At 41.0% G+C, this 16,999-nt stretch overlaps 2 gene segments (V, D, J or C); both read right to left on the bottom strand.

Moving 5' to 3' along the window:
- The window catches only part of LOC127687767 (Ig heavy chain V region 3-like), a 507,571-nt gene that overhangs the window by 403,727 nt on the left and 86,845 nt on the right, over positions 1 to 16,999 (bottom strand).
- Positions 7,075 to 7,615, bottom strand: LOC127686818 (Ig heavy chain V region 108A-like). The segment is given in 2 exon segments: positions 7,075 to 7,418; positions 7,502 to 7,615. Coding segments are annotated over 2 exon segments (396 nt in total).

Raw genomic sequence — 16,999 nt, 5'->3', positions numbered from 1 at the left:
GACTCACCAGAACACACCAACTCTTCCCAGCTGTCCTCCGGGTCCCTCTCTGGCCTCTTGCAGGGCCTAGAGATGTGGTGTTGTAGCCCATGCTGTTCTGGATCCTGAAGTGGAGATCTGAAGGCTCCCACCAGAGGCCTCAGGACTGGAACCTAAGCTCTGTGGGGCTAGACCCACCGGAGCATGCTGTGTCCTCCCAGCCGGCCTCTGGGTGCACAACAGGCCTCTTGCACTTCCTAGAGACCGAGGGCCGTGGGCCAGGCTGTTCAGATCCCGAAGCAGATACTTGAAGGTTCCTGTCCGGGGCCTGCTGGACTCGCCAGAGTACACTGACTCCTCCCATCCGGTCTCTCGGGTGCCCCTCTGGTCTCTTGCAGGGCCTGGAGATGTGGTGTTGTAGCCCAGGCTGTTCTGAATCCTGAAGCAGAGATCTGAAGGCTCCTGCCAGAGACCTCAGGACTGGAACCTAAGCTCTGTGGGGCAGGACCCACCAGAGCACGCTGTGTCCTCCCAGCCTGCCTCCGGGTGCACAACCTCAGGTCCTTCTTACAAGGGGGAATAAAATACCCACAGAAGGAGATCCAGAGACAAAGTGTGGAACAGAGAATGAGGGAAAGACCATCCAGAGACTACCCCACATAGTGATCCATCCCATATACAGTTACAAAACCCAGACACTATTATCAATGCCCACAATTACTTGCTCACTGGAGCTGGATATAGCTATCACATGGGAGGCTCTGGTAGAGCATGACAAATACAGAGCAGGACACTCTCAGGCAGCCATTAAACTGAGCACAGAGTACCCAATGGGGGGAGCTAGAGAAAGTACCCAAGGAGTTGAAGTGGTTTGTAGCACCATAGGAGGAACAACTATATGAGCCACCCAGTACTCCCAGAGCTTCCAGAGACAAAAACATCAACCAAATAATACATATGGTCTTATCCATGGCCCCAGAAGCAGAGGCAGCAGAGAATGGCCTTGTCGAACATCGAAGGGAGGTGAGGCCCCTTGTCCTGGAAAGGCTAGATGCAGCAGTGCATGGTAATACAAGGAAAGGGAAGCAAGAAGCGGTTGATTGTAGAGCAGGGGGCAGTGAGATGGCTTATGGGGCATTCAGGGAAGGGACCAGGAAAGGGAAAAGCATTTGAAATGCAAGTAAAGAATAGATAAAAAATTTCACACACAAAATTAAATCATAAATTGAAAAAGAAGTGTACAACTGAGAATGTTTACATGCATATCCATTAAGAGTAATTATCTTGCTAAACATCCATCACCTGTCTCAACTCCATGGGTTCACTGAAGGTTTAAAAAACACAACTAAATTATTAGTGAAGTTTTGTATAGATAAACCCAGTCAACATTTATCTTCTGACCTAGCACCTATAATAAATCATTAGTTCACTTTTTAAAGACCTTTTTTAAATTGTTTTACAACCTCTTGGAATGTGCTCTGGTTAGGAGAAAGTCTGGTTACCATTTAAGAGCAATTAACTTGTGACAATTGGCAAACTGGCAGAGTTCTCACTGCAGTTTTGACTATCAGAAAAGGACGGAAAAGCAGTCCCCCTATGAAGGATCTTAATAATCATAGATATAATTTTAGGAATTCTTATAGTATCATCATTAAAACTTCACTCATCTATTTATCTAAATAGCAACATTACAAGACTGTAAACACATATTTGTGGATCTGCAGAGATGTACTGCAAAGGGGTGTGCCATTAATTCATGATTGTTATATATAGTAAATAACTGGAAAGGCATACTTACTAAAAATGAATCCCTTACAGCCTTGCTTAATAAGGGCATACCTGTCACAGATTATATAATAATCTGAAGCAGGCCATTTCAGGATGAACACTTGCTAGTTATTAGCTTGTCACATTATGGCTCCTGACATTTACCTATGAGTAAATTGTGCATCTGGAAACAGAAGAATTTCTGACATTGTCTCCAGGAGACTCAATGATTTTCATGTACATCCTCATCAGACAGGAAGAAGGGTTGACAAGAAGACAAAGATCCTGAAATGGATGACATAGAGGCTAAGTTGCCAGATTTGGATGAAGGAGACATAGGGCCAGAAATACAAGTACTGCTGATCACTGAATATTAAAAAATCAGACAACAGTCTCTTCCGAAGAGAGACTATCTTATCTAACAGGGTACACAAACGTAGTGTTTCACATGCTTAGTCAATGGAGGGCATAAAAATTTGATATTGTCTTAAGACTGTGATATGAGCTGCAAAGGATGAAGATATTTTTCCTGAGTTTTTCAGATGTACTTGAAGTTATTCTTGGTCCAAGTCCATAAATGTTCAGACAGAGATGCGAAAAACATGATAGAAAATTATAAATATATGTAATAAGAATAAAAAATACATACTATAAACCAATACGATTTTATACAAATTTATATATAAAGCACCCTTCCGTCTGGGGCTCAAAAACTAGAACATATTACTCTAAATGTGGATCACATTAATTCATTCGCTTAGATTATTTCACTGATATACTTTACAGATTTCAAAATTCCTGTACTAGGTTATACTCAGCTAGAGAGCCTATTTCCAACTCCACTAGAGTGTTTATGTATGTCTAATCAGTGACATAAGCATTTCTGGGTCTCCATGATCATCACAAGGACATGTGAGGAGAAAAGCATTGCAGACTGAGCATGTATTATCTAAGGTGGAACTACAAATCCATCCTTCAGAAACGCCCAAGCAGTTGGTTTGAAAATTACTGTACTATCATGAGATTCATTTGAGGAGGGCATGTTATATGTTGATGCTGTGAGTGATAGGATGCCAATATGCACAGAGTAGAACAGCAGCCAGACATTCCTTTAGATGACTCTGCTACCAGAGACAGGATCAAATTTCATGAAGTGCAAGTGGAATCCAGCCAGGGGAAAGAAAGTGATCTCTTATCAGGAATTATTAGGAATATCAGGTTTATCTACAGTAGTAGAATTCTAAAATTCTAAGAGTGAAATGTCCCATCACAGAAGAATGGATACAGAAACTGTGATTCATTTACACAATGGAATACTACTCGTGTATTAAAAATGAGAGCATCTTGAGTTTTGTAGGCAAATGGATGGAGCTAGAAAATATCATCTTGAGGGAGGTAACTCAGACCCAAAATGACAGCCATGGTATGTATTTGCTAATAAATAGATATTAGCAATACCGTAAAAGAAATACAGAATACCCAAGATACAATTCACAGAACACAAAAAGGTCAACAAGTTGAAGTGCCCAAGTGATGACACCTCAGTCTCACTTGGGAGGGAAAAGAAATCAATCAAAAGTGGGAAGGGTTGGAGGGAACTGTGAAGGAAAGTGGACAGGTCGGGGGGGGGGAGAATTGGGAGAAGATGGGAATCTGATCTGGTACTGGGTGAGAGAAAAGGATTGAAGCCCTGAGGGCTATCAGAAAGAATGGAAACAAATAATCTTGGAAGATAGGGGTTTGGGGAACCCTCCAGAATGACCCAGAATCCTGGGAGGTTAGAGACTCTCAGGACTCAAAAGGAGGGACCTTTGGTAAAATGCCCAACAATAGGGAGAGGGAACTTATAGAGCCTACCTCCAGCAAGAATACAGGACATCAAATGAGGGAGAGGGGAGACATCCCACAGTCATAACTCTAATCTATAAGTGTTCCTTTCTGAAAGTGTTACAGGAATGGTAATGGAGAGGAGCCAGAGGAAAAGAAGGGCCAGCGACAGGTCCAAAGTGGAATACAGCTCAAGGGGAGACCCCAAGGCCTGACACTATTACTGAGCCTATGGAGCACTCATAAAAAGGGACCTAGCATGACTGCACCTCAGAAGAACCAACCAATTGACAGAAGCATCTGACTCATGTTATTCAATTAAGGAAGGCTGACAAAAGCTGAGGAGAATGACAACCCTGTAGGAGGACCAGGAGTCTCAATTAATCTGGACCCCTGAGATCTCTCAAACACTGGACAACCAAACAGGCAGCATACAACAGCTGATACGAGGCCCCCAACACACATAAAATAGAGTACTTCAGATCTTTGTTCATTCAGAGATGATGCATCTAACACTTAAGAGTCTGGAGGCCCCAGGGAGTTTGGAGGTCAGGTGGACTGCACGTTTGGGAAATCCATGTGGAACATTCTAGGATGTAACACCAGTTCCCTATGCCACACTGATATATATTTCTATTTGATTTCTTGACCCTTTGTTCTTTCCCCTGTCCCTTCCCATATGTGATCCTTCTCCCTCTTTTTTCTCTCCCCCTCCTCACTACCTCTAAGATTCACCCCTCCCGCTACCTCCTGTGATTATTTCATTCCTACTTCTATGTGATATTGTAGCATCTATACTTTGGTCTTCCTTCTTCTTAAGCTTCATCTGTGAATGATATCATGAGTATTCTGATATTTTGGGCTACTATCACTTATCAGTCAGTACATACCACATATGTTCTTTTGTGTTTGTGTTACCTCAGGATTATATTTTCTACTCTACCCATTTGCCTGCAAATTTGAGGAAGCCATAGATTTTAATAGCAGAGTAGTTCTCCATTGTGTAAATGTAACAAATTCACTGAATTCATTCTTCTGTTGACCCAGCCTGCAGTTACAAGTCAACCTGAAACACAAATGGGGGAGTGGGGGTAAAAACACACAGACACAAGGAATGGAGTCAAGCCTGATCCTGGTCAAGACTCAAAGCTTATTTCTGCAACTACAGTTTGTAGGCACTTCAGCAAAGGAAGCTTTTCTTGAGACAGTTCCTTTACAGAATAAACAGATAAGAGTTCCTCTTGGCTATACAAACTGCTTTCTGACATCAGCTACAGAATGATCTCTTGGCAGTAATATGGCTCTCCACAATTTTCCCTTTTTTTTTAATTTAAAAAGGATGCTCCAGCTGAATACACCTGTCTTAGATTGGTGTCTATATTGTGCCTTCTTAGGCATTGTGGAAGCATTCATAACTTTGATATATGTTCTGTCTTAGGTTGATAGATTTAAAATACTCTTACCCATCATTGGAATTATTTAGTCAAACTTGAGAAGAAGAGGATTTTAGATGGAAAATGTAGGACCATGAAAGGTAGCCTAGTTCCTGTTTGAGCTAAGGTTAGAAACCTCAGTGACCCTAAGGTGATGGCAGGCATTTTGCCTGGTTCCTAGACACCAGGTGCCTGACACAAGGCCACAGCTCTCCATAGATTTGTGGCCATCAGTCATATAAAGGCAATACCCCAAACCCCTCCACAGGTAGAGGACAAGATCACATGTCACATAGGCTCAAGACAGATCTCCATTTTAATGACGTACCTAAAGACCTGAAGGGCTTAGCCAATTAAGATTTTCTTCCCAGACATTGCTCCCTGCAAAAGGTAATTAACCTCAGGCCTGCACTGAGAAGTGGGATACAGCATTACTCATCCACTTTCTGCCTTGACAATGAATGTCTTAAATGTCTCAATGTGGAGCCAGAGAGGAGGCATTTGCCCATAGAGCTGTATCCAATATCTGAACGATTCTCCGTTTTTCTCATGACCTCCAAGCCAATCCAGCTGCCCACCAACAAGCTGTCTAACCTCCCTGTAGAAGGCCTCTCAGTGACCTCAGCCAAGGCTGCCACCAGACCAAGACCAAACTTGCCATTGCCACAAGCTAAGAACTCCTCTCCATGGGACCGAGCTGGAGTTTCCTTCTTTTCTCCCTAGGCCCTGGCCCAGATCCAGCCTGCAGACCCCACTCTATTCTCAGCTCTTTGATGGCATCCAGTGGCATTTGGGTAACCAAGACCCAGAGAACCAGATGGCCCTGGCTTTATCCCATGCCAGCTCCAGCTGTCCCCAGGACCTCAGACTGTGCTTCTCTAAACCCAGAGTGACATCCCCCGTCTTCTCATAGAAACCCACCCAGTACCTAAGTGTGGTAAGCTCTGTCAAAACCTATACATCCTGTCTGCCAAAGTGGCCCAAGTCCTGCAGTGGAGTGGTCTCAGAACTCCATCAACCCTAGAGGATGCCAAGTATCTGACTTTTCAGATGAAAAAAAAAATGTGACAAGTACTGAAGGACACACAGCAGCAGAAAATAGAGGAGCAATGCTATACCAAGGGTGAAAAGAACAGTGATGTTCTGTGGTAGTAGTGCAGCTTAAGAAAGGACTAACCCTGCAACTGTCCTAGTATATCTCAAGCTGCTTGAGCTGCATCAAAATGGAGAGGCTAAGCCTTTCCTAAATATTAACTCCTTGGTGTAATCTTATAAAGTTCAAAGATAAATTTCCATGATTCCAAACACCTTGCAAGTGGGACTGCACACTCTCCCCAAAAAATATAGTATCATTAATATTTTTAATGTTACACAAATCCATTCATAATTAGCATGACATCTATATATAGCTTGCCTTTAAACCCCGTTATTTCTTTCCATAATAAATTAATCACCTCAAGTAAGTCGTCTAACTTCTGTTGTATCTTATCATCTATATCCTCCTGAGCATGCAAAGTCATGGAAAGATTTCTCCCAAAATCATTTACAAAATGAGCTGTTTTTACACATTAGGATAGTACAATACCAGCTATAGTAGCAGTGGCTATTAAAGTAATAAACGTTAAATCAGGCTCCTGTCAGCAAGCAATGGTTTCTGGGTTTGGTGCCTACATATGAGATGGATCCCCAAGTGGGGCAGTTTCTGGATGGTCTTTTGTTAGTCTCTACTCCACTATTGTCCCCTGTATTTCCTTTAGACAAAGGCAATTCTGGGCTAAATTTTTGGAGTTAGATGGGTGGCCCCATCCTTCACTTTTTATTGTTTAATTGAATAAGAAACATGTCAGTGGTGATGGTCAGTGGTGAGGAGACTAACAAGGTAAGGCGTACTGTAGGTTAATTTTAAATCAGCAGAAAATTCTTAGATGTCCTCTTAGAATGATTCCAAAGGAACTATAAGACTGTGAGGAGGAGGCCAAAAGGGGGCATTCAAAATTCCTATTTCTGAACAAGTCTAAAGGTTAGTCTGTCTGTCATCTCAGTGTCAAGTCAACTTCCTGCTCCTCCAGGGTTTCTGACACACTCAGGATGTGGTTACAACACTGTGTCTAGCACAGTAATAGACTGCAGAGTCCTCAGATGTCAGGCTGCTGAGCTGCATGTAGGCTGTGCTGGAGGATGTGTCTGCAGTCAGTGTGGCCTTCCCTTTGAATTTCTCATTGTACTTAGTACCACCATTTCCAGCATAAATCCATCCAATCCACTCAAGATCATGTCCAGGGCTCTGCTTTACCCAGTGCATATAGCTGTTGCTAAATGTGTAGCCAGAAGCCTTGCAGGACAGCTTCACTGAAGACCCACGCTTCACCAGTTCAGCTCCAGACTGCTGCAGCTTAACCTCAGAGTGGACACCTATGGAAAGAAAGGGAGAGTGGATGTCACTGCCACCTCAAGTCCTGTCTTCTCTTCAGATTTAGGATGGGTGGGCCACTTACCTGCAGAAACTGACAAGAGGAAGAAAAACATCCAGCTCCATTCCATGGTTAGAGTCAGTGTTTTCATGGACTGTGGAAAGGACACTGGTTATAGGTTGTTTTTATGGTGTTGGTATCTGTATTTAGTGGCATAGACCCAGGTAATTTGCATATTCATGAGATGGTTACTTCTTAGATGAGAATCTAGCCCACCTGTAGAAGAACTGGAGGGAAAGGACTAAAAACCACATGGCTCAGGGAGCAGGATGCTCAGGTCCAAATTCTAATCCAGGGCACATGCAGGCAATGTAACTTCAGAACTAAGCTTTTATATATGCATATAAAACAATAGAAAAATTTAACCAGAAGTGAATAATAATTTTACATTGCTTTTGGAAAACATGGATGCAATTAGTGATGACCATATTAAGACAATCGCAAAATACAGATATTAATTATGACTGTCATTGTTAACTATTATTAATCACGCATATATCCTTTGCAGTTGATAGCCAACAAAAAATGCCTCAATGGCATTTTTGCAGACATTTTTCCTAATTTTGCCTTGTTCAGTTCCCTTTGACTCATTTGCCTATATATTATGGCTACAGAATTATGGGTTTATTGGTTCTCTCTCTCTCTTTCTCTCTCTCTCTCTTTCTCTCTCTCTCTCTTCCTCTCTCTCTCTCTCTCTCTCTCTCTCTCTCTCTCTCTGTGTCTCTGTCTCTCTGTCTCTCTCATGTGTGTGTTTGTATGTGTTATGTTTTTAGTATCTTTCATTTTTTTCTGTGTGTTTTAAATTCCTCTTAAATTTCTTTTCTTTTCTTTATTTTTTTCTTATTTTTGCTTTTATTCAGAAAGAAAAAATGTTGTGTAGGTGTGTAGTTCATGAGTTATGAGTTATGAAGGATGTCGAAATAGTTGGATGAGGGTAAATCAGCAATTAAAAAATATTTTTATGACGTTTATTCAAAAATCATAAAACCAAACAAAAACAAGTGAGCATAAGTCTGAGAATTGTTTAGCAAAGAATCTTTGCTCAGTTTGTGCATGTTAAATGCAGCAGAGCATATCAGTTAATATACTTAAGAAAGGAAACAATAGATGACACAGTTTCTCTTCCATAACCACCCCCCCCAATAAAAATCTCTCTATGAGGATTCCTGGCATCATTATGCCATCTGCTGGTCATGAGCTCCCATGCAGGTAGGTTTAACATGGCTTACACTGATGCATTCTGACTTGAGAAATACTTTATGCCTTCAGTATTCATAAAGCTAGGCTGAAAGGAGAAAAAAATGGATAGAGTTTACATGGGGATAATGACATATGCATCAGGAATTTTAAGTTGTGCCAATATTACTGTATTGTTCTTGAAGCCAGGTTCCTCCTCAGTGGCAGTTGGATCCAACTCTTGCAATTCCCATTTCTCAAAAGGTAATGACAGGAGATAACAGCTTCTTTACTGTCTTCATCAGGCTACACTTTGGAAAGAGAAACTGTGTAGAAAGTGTAAACCACTCACCCTACATTGTATAATTGACACAGTGAAAAGACTTACAAAATAACTGTACACAATAACTGTTCACGTTGAACTTAGTGCTGAAATAGGTCTGTATTAACAAGAATGGATAATTGGTGATACTCTCCTTAGAGAAAATGAAAAGGACCAACTGGATGAAAAAACTCAGGTGTCCCATAAAAGTACTAAACTGAAAAGTATAATAAATACAGAAAAGACTCTTGGTAAAGTAAATATATGAATCTTTTCCTGAAACAGACACAGGTGAGAGAATGTTTTCCTGAAGTAGACACAGGTGAAAGAATGTTTTGATATAGCAAGCACATGACAGGATCCTTGATGAAGTAATATAAATATGACCGCAGAGGCCATGGGAGACTAGCACTTAGCCTTGGTTTGGTTTACTCAGCCTCATTATTCTTAGCTAACAACAGGCATATATTGGTTTCCCTACATAGCTTTGTTGAACTCAACTTGGCCACATGACCAAAGCTGACAAGTTCTGTTGCTTGCAGGAGCTGGAACATGGTTTCCTTTTTCTATTACAATATCACTGGCTTCCTCTTTCCCAACTCTTTCACTGCCTAAGCTTAACTGACCAAGATCTTTCTGTGAAGATTAACCTTGAACTCAGAGATTTGTATGCCTGTCTCCTAAGATTAAAGGTGTGTGCCTCCATCTCTGCATTTAAGCTTTACTTCACCTAGAACTTGTTCTGTCTCTGGATAACCTTGAACTCAGAGATATGCTTAACTTTATCTTCTGAGATTAAAGGAATATACCACCATGCCTGGATATAAATTTTGGATCTTGCCACAAATTCAACACTCCCTTAATTCAATCTAATATCCTTGAATTAAGGTGCCCCACTAATACATGAACTACATATTTTATCTTTTTCCTTTCAAAGGTTGTAATTTGTATTTCAAATACTCTTCATGAGATGTAAGCAGAGAAAAAAGTCTATGGTAGGGATTTCTGAGACTTCCTTTGTCAATGCAATTAATCTGACTCTCTAAACTTAGCCTTATTCTTACTCTTCAGACTAGAGCAAAAAACAGCTATGTTCTTTACCAAAATAATACAAAAACAGTCTCTAGGCCATATATTAAAGTTCTTCTCCACTGAAACGTCTTGTGTCTAATCTGCAGAGTTCATAATCACTCTCAATAACAAAGTCTTCCATATTCCTACTAAGATAGCCCATTATGCATACCACTGCTTTCCACATACACATTTTCCTAAACAAAAGCATGGTCAGGCTAATCACAGCAATACTCCAGTCCTTGTACCAACTTCTGTCTTAGCTAGGGTTTGACTGATGTGAGCAGACACCGTAATCAAGGCAACTCTTATAAGGATAATATTTAATTTTGATTAGCTTCTAGGTTATCAGGTTCAATCTATTATCATTAAGGTAGGAACATGGCAGCATCCAGGCAGGCAAGGTACAGGAGGAGCCGAGAATTTTCTATCTTCATCTGAAGGTTGCTAGCAGAATACTCACTTACGCCTGTAAGTGTACCTATAGGCTCTTGAAGTGTTCCCTATGATTGGCTGACTGAAGAAGAGAAGACTAGGACCTGTTTTTACTGATGGCTCTGCACATTATGCAAGAAATACCCAGAAGTGGACAGCTGCAGCATTACAACCCTTTTCCAGGACAACTCAGAAAGACACGGGTGAAGGAAAATCCTCCCATTGAGTGGAACTTTGGGCAGTACACATGGTATTACAGTATATTTGAAAGAAAAAATGGCCATATGAATATTTTTTCACTGACTCATGGGTTGTAGCCAATGGATTGGCTGCATGGTCTGGGACATGGAAAGATCATGATGGGAAAATTTGTGAGAAAGACATCTGGGGAAGAAGTATGTAGATAGATCTCTCCAAATTGGCAAAGGATGTGAATATATTAGTGTACCATGTAAATGCTCACCAAAAGATGACATCAGCTGAGGAGGAGTTCAGTAATCAAGTGGATAAGATGACCCATTATGTGGAGAGTCAGTCTCATTCCTCAACCATCCCTGTCATTGCTCCATGGGCATATAAACAAAGTGTTCATGGTGGACAAGATGAAGGTTATGCTTGGGCTCAACAACATGGACTTCCACTCATCAAGCCTGATCTGACTACAGTTGGTGCTGAATGCCAGATCTGCCAACACTGAGCCCTGTATATGGCACCATTCCTTGAGGTGACCAGCCAGCAACCTGGTTGACTACTTTGGATGACTTCCTGCATTGAAATGACAATGTTTTGTTCTTACTGGAGTAGATGCTTATTCTGGCTATGGATTTGTCTTTCCTGCACATAATGCTTCTGCCAAAACCACCATCTGTGAACTTACAGCATGCCTTATCCATCTCATGGTATTCCACCCAGTATTGATTCTGACCTTGGAACTCATTTCACAGCCAGAGAAGTGAGACAGTGGACCCATGATAAAAGAATCCACTGGTCTTGCATGTTCCTCATCATCCTGAAGCAGCAGATGGATGTGATAAAAAAAGGGAATGGGCTTTTGAGGACACAGTTACAGTGCCAATTTGGTAGCAGCAGCATGGAGGGCTGAGGCAGAGTTCTTCGGACGGCAGTATATGCTTTGTATCAACATCCAATATATGATACAGATTTTCCCGTAGCCAGGGTCCATGCATTCAGGCATCAAGGAGTGGTAAAGGGAATAGTTCCACTCACTATGACTCATAGTAACCTTCTAGAAAAATTTTTGCTTTCTGACCCTAAAACTCTAGATTCTGCAAGCCTAGAAGTTTTGGGTCCAGATGGTAGAGTGCTTCTGCCAGGAGCCACTAGAAACTTTCCTTTGAACTGGAAGCCCAGGCTTCCCCCTGCTGATTCTGGGATTTTAATACCTGTAAAAAAAAAAACAGGCTAAGATAGATCCATATTTCCTAGGGGAAATTGGATTGCCACTCCACAATGGAGGTATGTCTGGATTATGTCTAGAGGGCAGGAGACCCCTTAGTGTGTTTCTTAGTACTACCATGTCCTGTGATTAATGTCAATGGGAAACTATAACAGCCTAATCCAAGTAGTATGAAAAGGACACCGAAAAATCAGGCATGAAGTCATTGGTCACCCTGCCAGGAAAGGAGCCAAACCTGCTGAGGTGCTTGCAGAGGGTAGAGGAAATACAGAATGGGTAGTACAGGAAGGTAATTATAAATGCCATCTAAGGCCATGTAACCAGTTGCAGAAATTAGTACTATAAAGTAATATGAAGGGTTCTGTTTTATATTGTTAAGAACACATTTGTCATTCTTCCAATTTTATTAACATCAATTTGGTATTTAACTTTCGATACCAGAAGCATGTTCCCAAGGGACATTGAACAATTTTAAATTTACAAATGTGTTTGAGATTGTACAAGGAATAGTTATATCATGTTAAGCATATTCATGACCTTTTTATTGTTTCATGTGGACATGAGATACTATTTGGGTCATGTTGACAAGGGGTGGATTTTAGTGGCTATTCCTGGTTGTCAACTTGACTGTTTCTGGAATGAAATACAATCCAGAATTGGAAGGCTCACCTGTGATTCAGATTTCGAGGCTGGAAGATAGAAGTTTCTGACCTTGATTTTGGCATAGAGATCTTGAGTCATAGTGGCTATGACTCCAAGGGGACTAAGGCAAAGAGATATCTGAGTTCAAGGTCATATGGGAAAAAGCATGCCCCATATCCAGATGTGATAGTATGTACCTTTAATCTGGGCCATATCTTCTGCTGGAGACCTACTAAAGGATATTTGAAGAAGGAATATTCTTTTTTCTTCACCTGCTTGCCTGTGTGATGGAGCAACTGCTAGATCCTTTGACTTACATTCACAGCTGCTGCTGACCATTGTTGAGGAATTGAACTACAGACTGTAAGCTATCAAAAATTTCGTTAGTATATAGAGACTGCACATAAGTTCTGTGACTCTAACTAATCCTTCCCAATACAAATAGATATTGATCTATTCGTAATTTTCTACATTCAGAAATTTAGTTACACAAATATTTTGTTAAAGATTGTTTCTTACTTTCATTGTGTACATTGGGTTCTTTATCAAATATTAAGTTGCATAGATGTGTGGATTTATGTCTGGATTTTCTATTTTATTCCATTGATCAACCTGTCTGTTTTTATGCCAATACTGTGCTGTTTTTTTTTTTTTTTTTTTTATCACTACAGCTCTGTAGTAAACTTTGTCCCAGGGATGGTCATGACACTGCATATTCCTTTATTATACATGATTGTTTTAGCTGTTCTTGTTTTGTTTTGTATTTCTATACAAAGGTGAGCGTTATTCTTTCAAGATCTTGGAAATTTTCTGGTGATTGTATTGAATCTGTAGAATGTTTTTTGTAGGGTGAACATTTTTATTACTATGTTAATCCTACCAGTCCATGAGAAAGAGATACCTTTCCATTTTCCAATGTCTTCTTAGATTTATTTGTTCAAATATATGAAGTTTTGTCATACAAGTCTTTTACTTTCTTGGTTAGAGTTACCTCAGGATCTAACATTCCTACTGTGGAATTAATTCTACTATATATGATAAAGTATTTTCATAGTGATTGGGAAGTCTCATGTCATTTCTGGTTCTGTAGCATTCTCAGGAGGGTTACAAATATTTTAGGAACTAACTTCAGTTATCTCCTTCTGATCTTGTTTCAGTCAAATCAAGGATTAGCTGACATAGGATATAAGAGTTCCCTGGGTTTTGTATGAGATTAACTGAGAAGAATAAAAACTGGGTAAAGTTGGGAAACACCAGTCTCCACACCTGCTCCTCAGACTCTCCACAACTAATTTATTTAAAATTTTTACTTTCACTGACCCATGACAAAAAATACTTAATAATATTCATAATGGCATTGACATAGTAATTGTATAGAGCATGATGGCCTTTACTAACAGATGAGAACAAAGAGAACTAGCAATTTTAATAATAGGAGTGTCTCCTCATTGGAGAAGATAAAATCAAATACTAGAACTATATCCAGAAAGGTGTGAGCAGAGGTTCTTGACAATGGGGTGACATATTTGCAACCTGTATAGACAGTCCTAACATAATTTCCTCAGTATAATTATCTAAGACTTCTCCCTCCAGAGACCCTTGAGAAACCTTGCAGGAAATATCAAATTCACTTTATGGCCTGCTATCTTTTATGTAAGAGACCACATTAGATTCTAGCCCTTTTAGGTATAGAACCCACAGTCATAGTAACAACAACTTTGGAAAAGGAGTTTCTATATAGTCACATCTTAAGCTTCATTGTACAACTAGAATTGGAATGATAATGAAAATTATTGTTGACTGGAGACCCTTTTCCTAATTCTTATGTCTTTAAGTATAACTGTAAAAGTTACCTGTTCTTAGACTCCCAGAAGTCTAATCCAGGTGGGAGAAGTCAATACACACCAAGTTTGCAGTCTCATCTCTTCTTAGGGTTTGATTTGCTTACTGATAACTTCAGAGTTTCCCTTCAAGAGGACCACACCTAAACACCTCATTGAACATGGAGAACTGGTTTATACTAGAGCCTTTACATTTGTGAACAAATGTTTATAATACTGGAAGGCACTCAACATGTTAAAAATAGAGTGAGATCAACAAGAAACCAACTTTAACAAAAAACCTTTGATCTAAATAGTGTCCTGCCACCTGCCTGCAAAAATAGCACAAGTCTTATGGGAATAATCAACCAAGATCTGATTTGGTCAGGACCCTTTCCATGAAATTGAACTCATACCTAAGAATGGTGGTTTGACCAAGAACCTCTGAATAGATAGGCCAAGGACATAGGAAGAAACAAATAATATTATTCTGCTAAAAGGTTATAGGAGAAAAAAAATGAGTGATCCCAGAAGAAATTACTCTATGTCCTTAAAGATTATTAATGGGAATTTCATTATAAACACACACACACACACACACACAAAAGACCGTCTCTTGCACTTGTGCCAGGAGGAGTTGGCTGCTGGTGGAGAGCCTTACGAACTGCAATGGAGGCCAGGACCTTAGGCGGTGTGGTTGACATTCTAAAATAAGAACGCCAAGGTACACAGGGAAGACCAGAGTGAAAGATCACTTGGGACACTTCCCAACAGGCCTCTACCTGATCCCAGGAGCTGGACAGCCTTATAATCATCTGAGCACCTATCCTGCCAGAGAACATCTGACCTACAGGGAGTCCTGCAGTTAGAGGGAATCCAGCTTTCAGAGGTGAGGCCACCACCATTGTTGCTCCTGTGACCAAGCAGCCAGCTCAGCCAGGTATGCCGGGAACACCAGAGTGAAAGATTGCTCGGGACACTGCCCACCAGGACTCCAGCTGATCCCAGGATCTGGGCATCCCCACAGCTGTCTGGGCACCTATCATGGCAGGGAGCATCTGACCTGCAGGGAGTGCCATGGAGGGAGGGAGTCCTGCATTCAGAGGTGAGGCCGCCATCACCTTTGCTCCTGTGGCAGTGGGGAGGGTCAGACTGCTAGCCATGAGTCACAGGAGTAGAGGATCTCTTGGAACACACTCCTACCAAGACACTGCCTGCATCCAGGAGCTCAGTAGCAACACAGCAATCTGTGCCAGGGTAAGGCAGGTCACTCAGGGTATTCTTTTCCATCTTCCCTATAATCACCTCCTCCCTCAGAAGACTGTTCAATTTTGCCACAACAGGAGTGGTGCAACTATGCATTCTGATGTAAATAACTCTTACATTCTAAGAAGATGGAACTTCTGCTGGACCACACAAGTGGAGATAGCAAAATACATAGAAGTCACTTAAGAATTAATGGTGTGAAAGGGTTTTGTGTTTGCCCAGAAGTTGTTGGGATTTGAGAGGTCAAATTGATATTACGCTTTATTTGCAGCAATTCCAAAGTTCTAGTTTTTCTCAGAATCCTGAGATCACTTATAATCAAGGTTTCCCTTTGTGCCAATTTATTAAGGAAGAAATATTACCAGTGGAGGTGGTCACTGGTGAAGAGATTGATAAGGTATGGGGTAAACAAGGAGCATCCTAAATCAGCATCACATGATTCACAGATGTCCTCTTGCAAAGTTGACAAAATAACTGAAGTGGACTACACAAGTGACTGCTTCTGAACAAGTCTTCAAGCAAATCTTCTCTGAGTAATCTCAGTCCCAGTGCTGCTTGTTTCTTCTCCAAGGTTTCTGACAAACTCAGGATGTGGTTGCAACACTGTGTGTCATACAGTAATAGACCACAGTGTCCTCAGATGTCAGGCTGCTGAACTGCATGTAGGCTATACTGGTGGATTTTTCTACAGTCAGTGTAGCCTTGCCCTTGAAATTTTCATTGTAGTCAGTATTATCATATTTAGTTTTAATCCTTCCAATCCACTCAAGGCTCTTTCCATGACTCTGCTTCACCCAGTGCCTATAGTAGTCAGTGAATGTGTAGCCAGAAGCCTTGCAGGACATCTTCACTGAGGCCCCAGGCCTCACCAGCTTAGCTCCAGACTGCTGGAGCTGAACCTTGAAGTGGACACCTATGAAGATAAAAATAAAGTGGACATCATTGTCACATGAGTCTCTGGCCAGATTTCAAATGTACTACAGTGAACTCCTTACCTGTAGCTGTTTTCACCAGAAAGAGGATGATACAGCTCCATCCCATGGTGAAGTCCTGTGTACTCAGTGACTGCAGGAAGGACAGTGATCAGACGGTTTTGTGGGGTGTACACATCCCTATATTAACCACCATAGACATGATTTGCATATTCATGAGCAGTTTACAAATTAGATAAGGACCTACTCCTGCTGGAGAAGAAGGGATACCTGGGTCAAGATTCAGGGCTTGCTGAGGCCCAAGTCCTAATCCTATCTAAGTAAATTCATCCCATACCCTATCCCTGAGCCCTGACCATGGGCCTGAGCATCAGGTCCGATGCTCTAAAAATGTTTGCAACCTGAGACAGTGGCACAAATTGTGACACAGTAAACAGATGG

This window comes from Apodemus sylvaticus, chromosome 6, assembly GCF_947179515.1.
Source record: "Apodemus sylvaticus chromosome 6, mApoSyl1.1, whole genome shotgun sequence".
NCBI lineage: Eukaryota > Metazoa > Chordata > Mammalia > Rodentia > Muridae > Apodemus > Apodemus sylvaticus.
The sequence above is the reverse complement of the archived record's forward strand: the minus strand, read 5'-3'. Positions and strand labels throughout refer to the sequence as shown.